Genomic DNA, 16,313 nt, shown 5'->3' on the forward strand with positions numbered 1-16,313 from the left:
GTCTGTCTTTATGGTGTAGTCCGGAATTTTTTTTTTTGACAAACTGAGAATCATAAAAGAAAGCCTCCTCGGAAGAATTTAAAAGTAGCGAGGGAAACAAAATGCAAAGCAGACATCTGATTTGGATCCCACGGCCTTAACTAATGCAGGCTTGAACCATAAGATGCGGCAAATGCATGAGTGGCTCAAGGTGTCTTGTACCTAGTACTGCCAGGAACACACAGACCTCGTCTTTTCGTGTTCAAAATAGCTAACCCATGGAAACGCTGCTAGCAAGGGTGGCATGGATATCCATCTTTAGTGATGTTTTTCATGGAAAGGCGCATCGAGACCATGTCTTGGATTACATGTAATGTGTAGGGCTCTCCGTAGTTTGCAAGCTATCGGAGAGCGTGGGCATTACGATATTGATGGTATCGTACGGAGAAATGTTTTCAGAGAGCTCCCTAGGTGCTGTGGGAGTCTTTGGGCAGAACCGCGAAAAATAATTATATATAATTTCTAAAATTCCACCCTTGCCACCTCAACTGACTCCAGAGAGACGAAGGGTAATAGAATATTTGTTTTGTTGTTGTTGTTTTTTTCGTTACTGTTCTCCTTTTTGGCGTACAGACTGTCTACATTCAGACAGATGAAACATATCGTACAAAGTTACTTGTTAGTTAACTAGTCAATGAGAGGTGGTAACCCTGGAAGCGCCACCGCCAACAGTGAAGCCATACGGAGGTGGCAGCACTAGCGTGAGGAATGAGCCAAAGTCCAGGGCAAGTTTTGACAGGGTCGAGACCAGTTGAGCTCAGGCTCAGGCTGTATGACTGCTTCGAACTCGATTCTCGGGATGATGGCGCCGGCTAAATTACCCTGGTCGAGCTAGTCGGCTGTCAGGATTGAGATCAGAGGAAGCTAGCCTGGCCTGCGAACCTCATAATAGGGATCAAGCGAGCCTTGAATATGTGCGTCTAGCAATTACTGGGACAACCAGGCTCACCTTCGAGCCAGCAAGGCGTCAACAGCCTGATGAAGTCAAGTAGACGCTCTATAGAACGTCTGGATGGCTCACGATACGATCATTTAACGCCGATCGTGCATCGTGGCCAAGTGGCTTGTGATCAATATAGTTGAAAGGGATGAAGAGGTTCCATTCCGTTCTAGCTTGAGAGCTTTGCTGACATTGGCTCGTATACCCTTAAAAAGGAAAGGAACATTCTTTGCTAAAGGCGAATCGGCAGTGATTTTCTCCGAGCAAAGGCTACCTTTGCCTTTGACCACCCAGAAATATCCTGGCTAGTGATCATTGCTTTTTCCCTCTGTTACCCCTTTTGATGGGATGCCTTTCGCGTCAAGTCAAGCCCAGCTGCTTGTCCCTTTGACGGTTCTGGATACTCATTGGTTCTGAAGCTGGTGGCAGACACATTTGTGAAGCATTAGTCTCGAGAAGTGCGCAGTGAACCGCATTGATGACGAAACATTGCCGGAGGGGTTTACGTGGGAGGGCTGTGGTGGGTGGTATATGCACGTTCACGAGCCGAAGCAAATTTCTCCATCATACCCAGACGAGCAAGGATTCTTCAATATTTTGCCCTGTCATAAGTCGAGAAAAATGTATCAAGGATGACAAGATGCTGGTAGAATCCTGCGAGCACATTCTCCTAGGTTGTGCATTTTTAGGGCATATTTCAGTATCGTTAGTGCAGCATGACCTACGTCTGAAATAAATCGCAGTGGTTCTAAGTTGCTGTCAGCGCGGAAAATGGTGGCTCTCCCATATCTCCCAAAGGAGAGTGAAATTGGCAACTGGGCTGGGTTTATCATGCACGGTAAAGTTATAGGGTTGACAACTTCTCCTTTGTCAAAGGACTCCTCTATACGTAATAGCGGAAGGTCCGGATCATCCGAGCAATTAGGCCGATGTATGGTTTCAGCCTTCCTCTATTGTGGTTGATTGATTAAACTTGATACTCCGTATCTTGCCCTGCATTGACATGAGGCTTGTGAAGTTTCCCAGACCACTAAGATGACAAATGGATGAGAATTTCGAACCCTATAAAGAGGAAATAACATAGTATACCCTCTCCTGCATATTCGTTGGATCTATACTCCGTAGGGAGGGATAAACTCGTCATTGGTGTTTTCTAGTGAAAGGGATTCGCAGTGCGAGAATGCTCCGGAGCACAGTACGAGATAGTTTCCACAGAGAATTGAATGCAATTTACATATCAGGCATGTAGACCATACTCCATCCCTGGAGATTCATTCTTATCCATGAAATGCAAGTCCTGGTTAATCCTTTCAGGCGTGAGGCACGACTCCACCCCCTTTAAACCCTGTCAAAGGGTATAATTGGCTCCGTAAATCGATGGTTCGTTTCACTGAGAAGAAATATGTCGAGATGCTGTATTCACGACTGTAGTCGGTGTGCTTGCTTCTGTTTGGGGTATCCTCTGCTCCGTACGGATAAACTGATCTTCAACGGCAATTGCTCGACGAAATGGAATCTTGTCGCACAAGATATGATTCGCCCATAATAGGCGAACACGGGTACTAACTCAGACGTGGCTTCGAATGTAACTCAGGTAAGCCACAATATTCACAGCATGCGAGCCTCACGCGGGATATAATGGTATTGTAAGAAATACCCTATGCAGGTGCGAACCAATTTAATTAAAAAAAAAAGGGATGAACAGTGTATCATTCGGCGTCCATGGACCTTATTACGGAGTATGCGCGAATCTAAGAAGACTATGATTTGTCCTTTCGCAATTTTTGATGGCCGGTCATGGTGCGTACCAAAGGTGTGTAGGATAAACAGGGGTGTCCTCGAGACTACCGGTATGTCATTCGGTGCAAGATGTAGGTTCCATGCAATCCCATCCCATCTGGTTGGCAACCGTTGAGATCGACGCGGGGAGCCTCCACCAACTATGCGGAGACGATCCTGGTGTAAAGGCCATACTACAAGTGCAAGATGTTCGGAGTAAGTATGACCTTTCTCAATGTATCCTCACTCCGGTAACCCAACTTTAGTCCCTTCCAAACCCACGTGTGATTGACGGTAAGGGACCGGAAGAGGAGAAAGTGAAGAGAGGGGAAATTAAGTAGAGTGGTTCCCTGGGTGGAAAGGCATAAAGCTACCAGTAACCATATGAATAACGTGGCCACAGACTGGTTGTGCCACAGGGGTGGCAATGGCATTTCTGTATCGACATTGGTGGAACGGGATCCTTCAGCAACCAACTCCACCAGTTAAGCGGAGAGTCAAACCCAGCCACGAGTTGGTTAAAGATGTCAGGTTATTGAGTTGATACCGAAACTGGTGCCGAGAGGCACGGGAATCGAGTGCCCTGAGCGGTTCAAAAAGTAGGAGCGTTGGCAAATCAAAGTTACCGATAGACGACTTTGGAGAAGGCGCTCAAAAAGGCCTGGCTTTCCATGCAGCAAACCAACCACTCTGAGCCCATAATAGTTGCTGGTGTATGGATTATTGACTTTCCGAGTTAGACCCAGGCTATCTTACTCCATGCTTCAACTGCAGTGGCACTTTGAGGAGAACAGGTCAATTTGCGGAGACGAAGCCCTCCCCTATTTCGCCTCGGAGCTCAGGAGATGATGGACCGGTTGGTGAACAAAGTGACGATTACCCATATAGGACATCGTCATCGATACGAGATTCAGCAACTTACTCCGTACTAGTGCACTCGACCAAGCATCCATGGCAAGAATACGAGCAGATTGACGCTGCTAAGAACGCCTCTGTGTATCGACGGCTGAAGCGGAACTCTGTCAATTCTCTCAAAAGAGCCAGAACTCTTTGAACGCTGCCTTGGTTCCCGCACGAGCTATGTCAGACACGCACCTCTTCTGCCGGAGATATGGCCCAATTGCTGCTGGTGCTGCTGCTGCCGCTGGTGCTGGTGCTATGGTTGACGTTATCGTTCGTCGTTCATCGTCCTTTAATTTGCGGCTTTTTGATATTGGAGAAGCTCTGCTTATGTAATTGACATGCCAAGCCATCTTACCCTGTGTTGGAGTAGCGATTGTACAGGACCAAAGTGCAAATGCCGGGCGTTTAGTTTAGTGGTAAAACACCCCATTCGCAGGATAACATTGGGGAGCTGGGGGTTCGATTCCCCCATCGTCCAGATTTATCATTTTCCATTTCTTTTTTTTTTTTTCTCTTTTCTCATTTGTTGTTTGTATTTTTTTTTTTTGTTGTTTTTTATTCCTTTGCCATTTTGCTTATTCTCGTAGGGCTGGGGTTGGCGGTGTTAGGGAAATCCCTCGTATGATGTCATCGCCCTGTCAATGTTGGTGGGCAGTGATTATCACGACAGGTTGTAACTTCTACCTTTCTGTCTAGTATCAAGAAGCAACAGGCCAGCTCTCCAGTATTCACCATTGAATTGGTTCAGCAGGTTGCGTCCTCCTAGGCACTGCAGGCCCAGCTCAAGACCTTTCAACCGGCACCAATTTACGGATACACGGAGCAGATTGCGTGATAGGCCACACTTCCTCGCAATGACTGGTCTTTCGGAGATCCCTACGCCCTCCCACTGCATTGCGGATGTCTGCATGATTCCTGTATGTGATATACCCATTCCATTCCCTAGCTATCCCTGTCCCTTGTCCGTTTTACACAGATGTCTAGTATAGTATTTTAGCCCTTTCATGTCTAGTCTCTCAAATCCGCATGCGTTGGGAGCAAGATTTGGCCTTCTCTTGTGCATAACTAGTTTGAACATGGAAGATCCATGTTAAGAAGAGGCCCAGCAGTGAAGTGACAGCAAAAGATACTAACGGTGATTGAAACCCGCAACCGTTTGTCCATGGAAGATCGGAACATCCTCGCCTTCTGTTTCCCAGGAGGTAGCCGAAGTACAGTGTCTGATCGAGAAATCCGGGCTGACATTCCATATGCACTCTGCTGGTACTACGATCGGTAAGAAGCAGCCACTTCCCTGACACAGCAACGCCCTTGACAGAAAAAGGAAACAAAAGGCTAACAACTCCGCTCCGGCTTGCTCACTGCAGAGGGTCCATGGGACAAAGTCCTGACATTAATCGGCCAGGCGCATACAGTGTTGCACGATAAGGGCTTAATGCGGGTCCATTCTGATATCCGTGTTGGATCGAGGTGAGTTTGGGCATTCTGTTTCAGCTTTTTGAGGAACATGTGGAAACCGAAAGCCAGTTTGACTAAGTTGATCGACAATCTAGAACTGACAAGAAGGAGACAATGGAGGGCAAAGTTGCTTCAGTTCAGAGGGTACTTGCTAAGAACAAGTAAGCAGCAGCCCTCAGACTTGGCTCGAGCAGTTATGACATTCGGCATATCAACTTGGCCCAAAAGTGGACTATGCAGGAGCAGGAAGATAAAAAAGAAAAAAAAAGTCCATAGCAAAAGAAGTATTGAGAATAGTGATAGGGTTATCCGTGAATAACTAGTTATAAGTTACACATATTTTACAGCTAAGATATCACCCACAATTCCATGGTTTCTATGCGGCTGCGGGCCCAACGCCTTTGCGTAAGTTGGCTAGTATAAATCTCTGAGCTCACCGAGTGACAGACATCATTGCTGGCTAGGCTAGGAGTGGACTATTTCCGTCTCTGGTTGAACTCAAGCGGCCGCTTGTATCCAGTAACCGCTATCAAGATTTGGGGTATCATGGCCCCCTCTCTAATCACCTTATTATGTCTCGCAAATCAAAAGTAAACGGCGAATCATTCCACGACCCACGCAGTTTTGCGGCCAATTCAAGGTAGTCTGAACTTTTCTCCGCAATTTGCAGATATTTCAATCCTTCTTCCCCTTTGTTCTGCTGCCGTAGCAACCCAGCCATAGCAAGTGCTGCCCGTGCATGGCCGCCCGCAACAGCGATCTCGTACCATTCGGCAGCCAATTGCCGACTTTCATTCTTTCCATACCGTGATACAAGCAGCATCTCCTCTTTGTTTTGGGCAGACTTACCCCCTTCATTACCTTCGTGCATTAGGTGCAGGGTAAGGAATAGATTTCCGAGTTGGTAACAAGCTAGTACGTCATTGCCCATTGCTACTTTTGTAAGATATTCCTCATACTTGACCAAGTCGCCCGATTTTAGGAGATCTGGGAGAAGTAGTTTGTACGCCCGTGGATGGTCATACTCTGTAGAACCAATGGTATAAGCTTCCTTTGCTTCCTCGTGTTTACCTAATGTCTCCATTAATGAACCGTAGGCCTCCCAAGGTTGACGGACCTTGGCAGGAAACAGAGCATCAAAGCTATACGGTGCTTCAACGGGCTTTGAAATATCCATTGATTCCTTAAACCGCTGTGCTGCAGTCTCCAGATCTCCATTATCTAGTAGCATTTGACCGTGAATGACAATCTGAAGGGGTTCTTTCGCTTGATCCGAAGAAGGGAGCGGACGAGCCGATTTTGACTTGATGTGGGATAAGTAATATAACGATCTCTTGTCTCCCTGCGCAGCTAAGTGTGGTAAGAACCAAAGTGCTAGGGGTGCAAAGAATGGGGATCGAAGGAGGAGAAAAAGGACCTGAGAGATCTCGTCAAGATCTAAATAACCCATTAATATCGCTGAAAAATATACACGAGAAGCGATTATGGATCACTCTACCATAATGTATTGCTTGGGAAACTTGAACTTGCTGTTTTATAGAAGACAGCCCTCCGGCAAGCTTGATGCATTCCTGTGTAATCCGGGTGGCGTCCTGCACCCTGACCGTCGTCACCTTTTCCTTAAATGCAGATTGAAAAAGCTCCAGCGGTATCCGTCGAACCGCATTGTCCAGATCTCCCGGGCCAAATTGTCCTGGCAAAGGTGACACGGGCCGATTTTTATGGGTTGAGGGCGAAAGGGGTGGAGGTGAATGTTGTTTTCGCGTCTTTCTCAGAGTTGAAGGCGCTTTCCTGGGGCGAGATGAGGCAAGTCTTACAGTGCCAGGCGTTGTGAGGTTTAATTGGGTGGGTAAGGCTAGGCGTCTGAATGGAACAAAACGATGCATTTTTGTGTGTGTAAATCTCACAAGGGGAGCTATATAGCATACTTAACGTGATATATGACGATGGGAGCTCGTACTGCCAGCATAAACCCGGGATGTCGCCGCCCAAATTGCGTAAGTCGACTTCGGCACACTGCCCGTTGTGAGATGCCTCGGCGGTGGACCACACAAGGCTGGCTAGGAGGTATGGTCTTGTCGCGTTTCCAGGGTCTGACGGGTTGACGGTGGATGCAAGAGTCTCGAATTCACGACGACAGAGAAAAATAATAATTTGGCAAACGGCCAAGTAAGCTCTTATTTCTTTTTCCTTTGTCGATATTTCCCACGCGTACCACGTGGAAAGTACGGCACAATAAAACAGCAAATTGTAGACGAGCTGCTTCTTCAAGTTATTGTAGGGAAATCGCGAATATTGGCCAGGGAGGTCAGCTTAGCATTTGTTCATGGTTTTGATAAAAGTTGGCGTTATTTCAAGGACAAACCAGTTAAAGATGAGAAACCATGTTGCCTCCAGGACTCGACTTTAGCTTCGGCCCCCCTGCGCTTGCTCGTACCGAAGAAACTGATAGATCGCAATATGCTTTTTGTATCAGCTTTGCCAGCGTATCGGTGTACGGTGTGGATGTTCACTCGTTACAGGCGTCTTCGATGTAACGTTTAGACCTTTAGTGTCATGATGAAGAGACAAGATAGGCATCAGCGGGAGGGGAGGGGATGGACGTATGTACAACTCATGCAATGGCCGGCAGTGTCTGTGAATATAAATGCCACGAGTAACCGGGAGAAACTGGTTGACGTGCAAGGGGGAGAAGCCGTGGCCCATGGTTGCTTAACTAAGGCGCGGAATCACAAGCTGGTGAAAAATGGCTTTTTTGCTCCCCCCTTTCGCTCCTTCGGGTTCCCTTCCCTGGCGCAGGAACAAAAGCGGGCCTGAGCAACCGATCCATGGGAAATAAAAACGCTTCTCTCGTTCCGTAACCGTAAACTGCATCATAATGCTTGAAGATTTGTTCTCTTAGCGGATGTATAAACGTACCTCGGGTCATTAGCTCCAGGTATCTGCACAGTCAGTACAGAGTACCTATATCACTCCTCCATTCAACATGCAAAGAAACATGAAGCCAGGGTGATCTCGTCACCTTTGTAAGTACTCCGTAAGGGAAGGGAAAAACTCTTCCTCCGTGGCAGCAGGGAGAAAAAAAAAAGAGGAGTCAAAACCTTTGCCCCCGGTGGACGAACCGGCACACACAGAAAGCGGATCTTGGGACATACTTTGAACGGCGTATCAGGTGCCTGTCGCTTAATCCACCAAGTAGCCACTTCTGCAGACAAGCAAAGTGCTGGGTCCACGCTAAATATTTCTGCGGTTCCGCACATGCTAAAAGTAGGGGGAAAAGTTACCTGCATAGCCAGTACGGAGTAGTGCCTGGTTGGAAGGGTGGAATACGGCGCCAGGTCGACCCAGAGGAACTGAAAAAGGGCCTTCGCAAATCTGGTCCTGGTCCTGGTTGAACTGGTGCTGATGCTGGAGAACGGACCTTCCCCCCCTCTGGTGGCTTTCCCTAGTCATGTACGGAGTACGGAGTAGTCCTGTAAGTAGATAGCATACGTTTGCTTTCTCCTTCGTGGGGAAAGCAAGGTGAGAACCACATTTCGTTTGCTCCGAACGGCATTGAGCATGGTTCTGGGGTGATCGAATGCTCTTTTTGGTCCCCTTGCCATCAGGAGCTATAAAGTGGTAAAATCGATCCGACCGCAGGTAACCCTTCGCAAGGCCCGTCGTCCGTTGATCTGCTCGCCCGTTTTAGGCCCTTCTTCAAGTGATTCTTTGCTCTCTCCCGGGTGTATCTCAGCGGATCTTTCATATAACCACTGAACTAATTGTCCGGATTCCCATTTCTTTTTCTTCAGCCGGGTAAGCCAATTATACGGCCGTCCTACCCAGCTCATAACGGGCTTCTGACGAAGAACGAAGAAAAATCACGGCTCCTTGACAGAAGGTCACTTTTTCCTTTTAATTCCTGTCATCTTTTCTTTTGCGAACAGTTTTTGGCTGCCTTCTCATCGAAACTCCAACATATCTTGCTTGACTCAAGAATAACTCTGGACCTCAGACTTCATCCCCGAGCACCAGCGACCCCTGTGAGTGCCCAGGAGCCTTTTAGTGTATGCAGCCAGCACGGAGTAGTCCTATTCGACTGTGTTTCTGTTACCTGATTGCCCACGCTGCCTGCGATTTTATGCGCCCGGGCTATTTTGCTGTTATCACTATCACTGTCATTGCACCGTCGTGGGTGAGAACTGCTTAAGGCCTGCGAAAGGAATAGCAACTAGCCAGCATCCTTCTTCCTTACTGTCGCTCGACCACTTTCGTCATCTTCCATTCTCATGCGGAGGCATCGCTCTTCGCTCCAGCCTGATCCCGACCCCCAAGGCAGGTCGTCCTCCTTTAGCCTGTTTCGCTCTCGGCCATCATCTCGTGGTATGTCAAGAAGCCTACCCTCTCTGAGTCTTGCTATTTTAGTGCTTCAAAGCCCAAACAAGCCACCAGTGGAGCTCTCACCGTATCAGTCAAGTTTGTTCCATAACGCTGCAGCTAGCCTTTCTCCTGGGTTTACCCTTTTGTTTTCGCTGTTAATTCACTGCACCTGGCGCTGCGCCAACATTTTGGTGACCAAAAACGACTGACTTGATTTTCTCTTCCTCCCCTTTCATTCCTTCTGAATAGCCGATTTATCAACTCGGCCAGGTTCTTCAGCAGGCCGCTATCCGTTTAACCGACTGCATAGAGCAACCCCTAACAGTACAGCCAATAAAATTATTAGCAGCTCCAACACTTCCTCCACCAATCGCTCGAATTCCACCGTCACTTCGCTGTTTAGCAGCTCTGGCGGGGGCACAATGGATGTCGACCGGTCCCGGAACAGGAGAGATCGAACCTTTGCTGGTAGCGCATGCGCCGTTTGTGAAGAACCATTAGAACATACCCTCCGTGGCGAGCGTATTCTGCAGTTTTCTTGCGCTCACGTTGCCCATGAGGCATGCTTTTACGAATTTATTCGGGATGTCGAGCCACAGTATTGTCCGATATGCTCTGCGCCCCTAGGACTAGATGCCAGCAGAAGTGGAAATGTCCTCGACCTAGGTAAGCTTCCAACAATGATTGTTCGTTGCTTGATCGTGAATGTTGACGTGCTGGAAACAGAAAAAATAAGCAACCTCGTACGGTCTGTGTCTGTAGCCGAGTCTCAGACGAATCGCAGCGGCCATGCACCAGCAGCGTCGTGGGATAATGCGAGCAACAGAGCTGGTTCGATGAACCAGGACTATTCCAATCGGCCTTTCAGCAACAGCCGTGATGTTAGAGAACATTCTCGTCTTGACAGTAGGGACACCAACAGCCACCGTGAGAGGCTCGAGAGGCTGACGCTGGGCTCGCGAAATGAAATTCTCCGTCCTGAGACCGGGACCGTTGGAGGCCAAACTGCGTCAGAGTACCAGCACGATGCCCACCAGTCATCAGTGTCGAGACGCCACGACTACGATGTACAGGCTATGGAGGCTGAAGTTGGCCTTCGTCCAGGCATCAGCAAGAACCTCATTCCGGCACCTATAGTGACAGTCCGCAGCGAATTCCCGTCCCTGAATCGTTCCCGCCAACAGCAGCCCCTCACTTGTTTGGTCACAGTCGAAGTTCCTGGAGAGAAATGGTCGCCAGACTCGGAGCAGATACGCCAGAGCCCCGGTACCATCCTTCCCGCAGAAGATGCTCAGTCTTTGGCGGTAAAAGGACAGGGTCTCTCCAGCTCCGATGCGCATGCGCAGGAGCATCCCCTGACCGAGTCTGAAGATATGCTCAGCACCATTGCAGAAGACCTTCGTCTTCGGGTTGATAACTGGCACGGTTTGGAATTCTCAAGGTATGTGTTGATGATGTTGACCTCGCCGTCGTCGTTTCTCTTGTGGTGTCGTCGATACAAGCTCGTACTTTCTGCTAGTTCTGACCGCATTCCAGATTCGGCAAGCTCAACCTCCACGGAACAATCCGCGTGGGCAAAGACAAAAACTCATGGCAAGAGCTGGAGTGCTACCTTTTCTCCGACATGCTCATCTGCGTGAAGGAGAAAAAGACCCGACAGCCCAGCCAGAACCAGAACATGTTTGAGGACTCAGTAACGCAGCGCACAAGCACGAGATTCACTCTGAAGGGATCGATTCTCATCAAGAAGCATCTTAAAGATCTGGAGACCGTCCCTGGTAAGTATTAGTTTTCGGCCTGCTTTAAGAAAGCTGAAGGGAAGCTGATTCATGTATAGATGATCTTGTTTTGACTCTAAACCTATCCGTGAACGAACTACCCAGGTTCCACCTGAGATTCCCAACCCTTCACCAGCTAGATATCTGGAAGAGGGCTTTAGGGGAGTTACGGAACGGGGGCGTGGTAACTCGTACTGATCCCGAGGTAGAAGTTCCCGCATCAGAAGAGGATGACTACCGAATCTCAAAGACACCCAGTAAACGGGAGTCGTCCGGCTATTCGTCTTCTTACGGCGCTGGGAAGTCTAGCAATACTGCAATGACGGATTATACTAGCCCAGGGCGGGAGCCTATGCCTGTATCCGCATTTCATGTACCACTCGACATTGTCGTTGTCATACCCGTTTCTTCCTCTATGCAAGGCCTCAAAATCTCCTTGCTTCGTGACACTCTACGTTTCCTCGTCCAGAACCTTGGACCTCGAGATCGCATGGGTCTGGTTACTTTTGGTTCATCTGGTGGAGGCGTCCCCGTTGTTGGAATGACTTCAAAGACGTGGAACGGTTGGGGAAAGATATTCAATTCAATCCGGCCCGTAGGTCAAAAGAGCTTACGTGCGGATGTTGTTGAGGGTGCAAACGTAGCCATGGATTTGCTTATGCAACGCAAATAGTTCAATCCTGTGTCTACGATATTGCTGATTAGCGATTCTCAAACAACTGACCCAGAAAGTGGTGACTTTGTCGTCTCTCGCGCTGAGGCAGCAAAGTAAGTATTAGGTCTTATTAACACCCGATATACATGGGTACTAATGTTCCTTCCAATGATAGGGTTGGCATTCACACCTTTGGCCTCGGACTTACCCATAAACCAGATGTTATGATTGAACTCTCAAGCCGAACCAAAGCATCTTACACATACGTCAAAGATTGGATGATGCTACGAGAGTGCATTGCCGGGTGTCTTGGAGCATTACAGTCAACATCACATCAAAACGTCAAGTTGAAGCTGCGTTTGCCAGAAGGCTCTCCGGCACGATTTGTTAAGATCAGCGGTGCCATGCATACTACTAAGCGTGCAACGGGAAGAGATGCAGAAGCTATCTTGGGTGACTTGAGGTTCGGAGACAAACGAGGTAAGTACTTTGTACATCAGCTATAACTGCCTGCCATCGCTAGATTCTATTTCACTAATTTACTCCACCGATTGTAGATGTTCTTATTCAGCTCGCAATTACTCCAGACACCTCTGCCCCTGAGCATGTCCCCCAAGATCCTTGGGAAAGCATAGTTTCTGGGTTAGAAGCACTTGGTGGGCCAATTGATGGTGATGACCAGCGGGTAGCGAGTATAGAAGAGGTACCATTAATTCAAGCTGACGTTACATACGGCGACATTTTACGTGAAGGCCACCTAACCCACTCACCCAGGCCATCCCTTTTGGCTATCACAATGTTCCCACAAAACCAGAAATTAAAGAATGTCGGACGGCCCATCAGCCCTCCAATCCCGCCTCATCCTTCGATTGTTCAACGTCGCATGGAATTGCTTACATCCGATATGTTGATGAGGTCGCTTACTTTAGTGACTCGCGGTCAGCATGACCGCGCTCACCACCTTCTCACCGAAACTAGGAGTATTCTCAAGGGTCTCGGGAAGGGAGGTTTGCCGCCGCTACCCCCGGGGGCTATCCCAACACCAAACCCGCGAGCCACTCTCACCCCCACGCTCACTCCAGCATCCGAAGCACACTCACCTGGAAACTACTCTCCTCATTTCCCTGATGCTCTTGATTGTCGTGCTTCCTCCCACTCACCTGAAGCGCCAACCATTACCCCTGTGGCTGCTGTTGATTCTGCAATTATATCAGCATTGGATGCCGATCTTGAGGCTGCTCTAAAATGGATCACCCACCCTGCTGTTTTCAGCCGCGATTCACGCAAGGCAGTTCTTCAAGCTATTGGTGTCATTTCCTCCCAACGAGGATACACTTTCCGAACCCCCTCTGAATCACTATGGGCAGAGCGCATCCCAGGTGTGAAGCGCCTGACTGAGAAGTCTCGAGAGTGGCGTGAGGTTGGTGATGAATCCTTGGCCGAAGAATAAGCAGGAAGCGGATTATACCTACCAACTCCGAAATAGGTGCGGAGCACCACTATATCCTCACTGCCCTTTACGTTATATACAACACATACACTTCCCACTATCTAATGCGTAATGTTGCCCTGAGAGCTTGCTCTTTACGCTCGGTCAAGAAGCAGAGTAGGAAACAAAGAGAGAGTAGTGCAAAGTAGAGGCACAGCGAAAGGAGGATAAGGAGCCACGATAACGTTTATTCTGGATATATCTGACGGTGATGCCCCTTGATTTTATGTTTTCTATCTTTCGTTCTTAATGTCGAGAACTGGTTAATTGTCTTTCGGGTCTTGAGGTTGAATGTGGCTTTTTGTCTATAGCTCGTTATTCATTATATATATTTGCATGGTTTTGGGGTATAGCTTATGTGGCGTTGGTTTGCAATCTGCTTATAGAACGAATCAATTCTGATACTTTAGATTTGGCCCCATTTTCATACGTTAATTGGTCTAGTGAAAAGTTCACTCTGGCAGCCGATTTCTATTTCAGTGCTACAAGTGTAAATTCTAACGTAGATTATAAGGATTCTTGCCAATGTCATATTGTACATAAGAAGAGACTTCGAAACAACCAACTGCCTCTTAGCCCTGTCTTCTTAGAACACCTGCTTCCCATACTCTACATAACAACTTGGGAAAGCAAAGCAAATAAATAAAAACACGGTGGGCCTAGTAATACAAGCAGCGAGCCAGCCTAAAGCAAAGGTATAGGAAGCCACCTGTCCTGCTTTTACTCCATGGAAGCAACGGCACCCAGAGCCTTCAACGAAGCAACAATCTTCTCAGCCTCCTCCTTGGGGACAGACTCCTTGATAACTTTGGGAACACTTTCGACAAACTTCTTGCTCTCCACGAGGGAGAGTCCAAGCATGGACTTGACTTCCTTGATAATCTTGGCCTTGGAGGCAGCATCAAAGGACTCGAGCTTGAGGTTGAACAAGGTCTTCTCTTGCGCGGCTGGGGCAGCCTCTTCTTCTTCTGCGGCAGCAGCCGGAGCAGCGGCTCCTCCAGGGGCGGCAGCAGCGAAACCTCCAACGGGAAGGTCAGGAATGTTAAGGCGGGTCTAATAAAGGGAAAGCTTGAGTTAGCAGGTAGAATTTCGGAGTGGGAGTGCCTTCTATCATTTTCCATTCTAATAGGTAAAAATAGCACCAGTGGGTGAAAAATGCGCATATATGACCGAGCAATCTCACCTTCAAGCTTGAAACTAAATCAGCGGTCTCAAGGAGTGTCAATTGGCTTATTTGGTCGACGATTTTGGTTATTTTTTCACTGGTTGGTGCCGCTGGCTCGGTGGTCGTGGACTCATATCTTCTTCGCTGTGAGATGTATGATGTGCTAGCGTTCAATCGAGTAATCTGAGAGGAAGAGCGAACAGAGGCAGAGGCAGAGGAGGAGAGGCGGGCCGCGTTTCGGCAGCATCGAGTTGCGAAAGACATTTTTGGAGGAGTTTGTCGAAACTTGAAGAGTGAAAGAAAAAAATTCTACTGAAGGCGGAAGAGAGTCAAGTGTCCGAACCGGGCAAAAACAAGAGCTTGATGATATGGGAATGGCTCCAATAGACGGGTTGGATGTGAGTAGAGGCGCCGCAAGAAGGCTGTGTAGCTCAATTGCCGTTTTCTGCGTCTTCAGGATAGAGAATATTTGACCTTTCTTGATAATAATTTGATGCTGCGAGCGAAAGTCTGCTAAAGTGTCACGTGACTGAGTTCGAGCTCTTATGGCTGTTAGACCTAAAAAAGTAACATTAGAACCAACCTACAACTGACAACATTCGAGGTAGATTGCTGGATTCAAGGAATTAGAGGTTTACAAGTTTACAGGTTTTTATCTACACAGGGGCATAGGTCCCAGGGAGTCACTGTACAAATTCTCATTTCTGCATCATACGAATCATAGACTTTTTATTCGTGAATGGCCAATTAACTAAGGTGAGGAAGAGGGCCATTCGATTAATTAAGATATCTATTGGACGCAAACATTGCCCGCCTTGGCGAAGATGCTCGCTCTATTTTCAACGAGCGATACTGCACCATATGCCTCGTATGTCAGTAGTTTAATCTTCATCCCAGTTAGGGTTTTGGCCCGGTGGCTTGGGACCACCGGCCTGTCTGGCGACAATAATCTGGTCCACGCTGAGAATTGTTCGAGCAGACTCAGAACCTAGCCGGATTGCCCATGACTTGGAAACAAGAAGGTCAAGAATCTCCTCCTCCACGGCATCAATGGTTCCGGATGGGGATGAGGCAAGAACGTCAACTCCAGTGGTCCAGCTGGGGTCTTCTTCTTCAGAGCTCTCATCCTCTTCCTCGTCATTCTCCTCTTCCTCCTCCTCCGATTCCTTAGCTGTCTCTTGGTGAGCGGTATACAACCTAGAGAGAACTTCAGTGGCATTGAGACCGGCTGATTCGGCGAGGGTTCGTGGGATGACCTCAAAGGCTTCAGCATACTTTCTAATGGCATGCTGGGCGAGTCCAGGGGTTCTATCCGCAAACTGCGTGAGCCGTTCAATCAGCTGCATCTCTGTGGCCCCGGCTCCAGGTACCAATCGTGGATCCTTAGCCACAGCCTTCACCGCATTCACGCCATCATCAATGGCACGCTCAACGTCTTCCAGGTAGTTTTGTGTTGCTCCTCGAAGGATGATAGTAGAGGTGCGACTAACAGATCCGGCATCTTCTTGTCTGAAAATCGTTACACGGTCACCCCCAATCTCCATAGTCTCAACAACATCAACATTTCCCATCTCATCGGGCATAGGGGCACCAAGGCGGGCCAGGGGGGTGGCTCCGATGACACGGCATAATCTGCGTAGTTCAAACTTGGACATGACCTTTATCACAGATATTGAATCGGTTCAGGTAGTGAGGGCAGTCTCATGGTGAGCAGCACGACGACGCGAGGCCTGATCGTAAAGTTC

At 48.3% G+C, this 16,313-nt stretch overlaps 6 protein-coding genes and 1 non-coding gene across 8 annotated transcripts; 4 read left to right on the top strand and 3 right to left on the bottom strand.

Annotated features, from left to right (window-relative positions):
* The first annotated feature begins 4,060 nt into the window (after window positions 1–4,060).
* TERG_10557 lies at window positions 4,061–4,139 on the top strand. The gene has a single exon. It is a non-coding gene; the product is annotated as a tRNA-Ala (tRNA).
* Window positions 4,140–4,515: 376 nt separating this feature from the next.
* Window positions 4,516–5,284, top strand: TERG_06554 (uncharacterized protein; the record flags this gene model as incomplete). Of its 2 annotated transcripts, XM_003232515.2 has the most annotated exons (4): window positions 4,516–4,578; window positions 4,831–4,936; window positions 5,029–5,131; window positions 5,215–5,284. In XM_003232515.2, 4 exons carry the CDS (start codon window positions 4,516–4,518, stop codon window positions 5,282–5,284), a joined length of 342 nt encoding a protein of 113 aa, XP_003232563.2. The 2 variants fall into 2 exon arrangements, with proteins under 2 accessions (XP_003232563.2, XP_047606965.1); XM_047750227.1 differs by lacking the exon at window positions 5,215–5,284 and having other exon boundaries at window positions 5,029–5,135.
* A 397-nt stretch (window positions 5,285–5,681) lies between these two features.
* TERG_06555 (uncharacterized protein) lies at window positions 5,682–7,005 on the bottom strand (the record flags this gene model as incomplete). The annotated part of the gene is made up of 2 exons (XM_003232516.1): window positions 5,682–6,556; window positions 6,618–7,005. The coding sequence occupies 2 exons, from the start codon at window positions 7,003–7,005 to the stop codon at window positions 5,682–5,684; spliced, it is 1,263 nt and encodes a 420-aa protein (XP_003232564.1).
* Window positions 7,006–9,903: 2,898 nt separating this feature from the next.
* TERG_12424 (uncharacterized protein) lies at window positions 9,904–11,932 on the top strand (the record flags this gene model as incomplete). The annotated part of the gene is made up of 4 exons (XM_047751384.1): window positions 9,904–10,147; window positions 10,208–10,922; window positions 11,018–11,259; window positions 11,319–11,932. The coding sequence occupies 4 exons, from the start codon at window positions 9,904–9,906 to the stop codon at window positions 11,930–11,932; spliced, it is 1,815 nt and encodes a 604-aa protein (XP_047606966.1).
* Window positions 11,933–12,060: 128 nt separating this feature from the next.
* On the top strand, window positions 12,061–13,364 carry TERG_12425 (uncharacterized protein; the record flags this gene model as incomplete). Its single annotated transcript, XM_047751385.1, has 2 exons — window positions 12,061–12,394; window positions 12,472–13,364. 2 exons carry the CDS (start codon window positions 12,061–12,063, stop codon window positions 13,362–13,364), a joined length of 1,227 nt encoding a protein of 408 aa, XP_047606967.1.
* Window positions 13,365–14,123: 759 nt separating this feature from the next.
* Window positions 14,124–14,832, bottom strand: TERG_06557 (putative mitochondrial 54S ribosomal protein MNP1; the record flags this gene model as incomplete). The annotated part of the gene is made up of 2 exons (XM_003232518.1): window positions 14,124–14,456; window positions 14,587–14,832. 2 exons carry the CDS (start codon window positions 14,830–14,832, stop codon window positions 14,124–14,126), a joined length of 579 nt encoding a protein of 192 aa, XP_003232566.1.
* Window positions 14,833–15,449: 617 nt separating this feature from the next.
* On the bottom strand, window positions 15,450–16,223 carry TERG_12426 (uncharacterized protein; the record flags this gene model as incomplete). Its single annotated transcript, XM_047751386.1, has 1 exon — window positions 15,450–16,223. One exon carries the CDS (start codon window positions 16,221–16,223, stop codon window positions 15,450–15,452), a length of 774 nt encoding a protein of 257 aa, XP_047606968.1.
* Between the last annotated feature and the right edge of the window lie 90 nt (window positions 16,224–16,313).

This window comes from Trichophyton rubrum (genome assembly GCF_000151425.1).
Source record: "Trichophyton rubrum CBS 118892 genomic scaffold supercont2.8, whole genome shotgun sequence".
In the NCBI taxonomy this organism is placed as follows: domain Eukaryota; kingdom Fungi; phylum Ascomycota; class Eurotiomycetes; order Onygenales; family Arthrodermataceae; genus Trichophyton; species Trichophyton rubrum.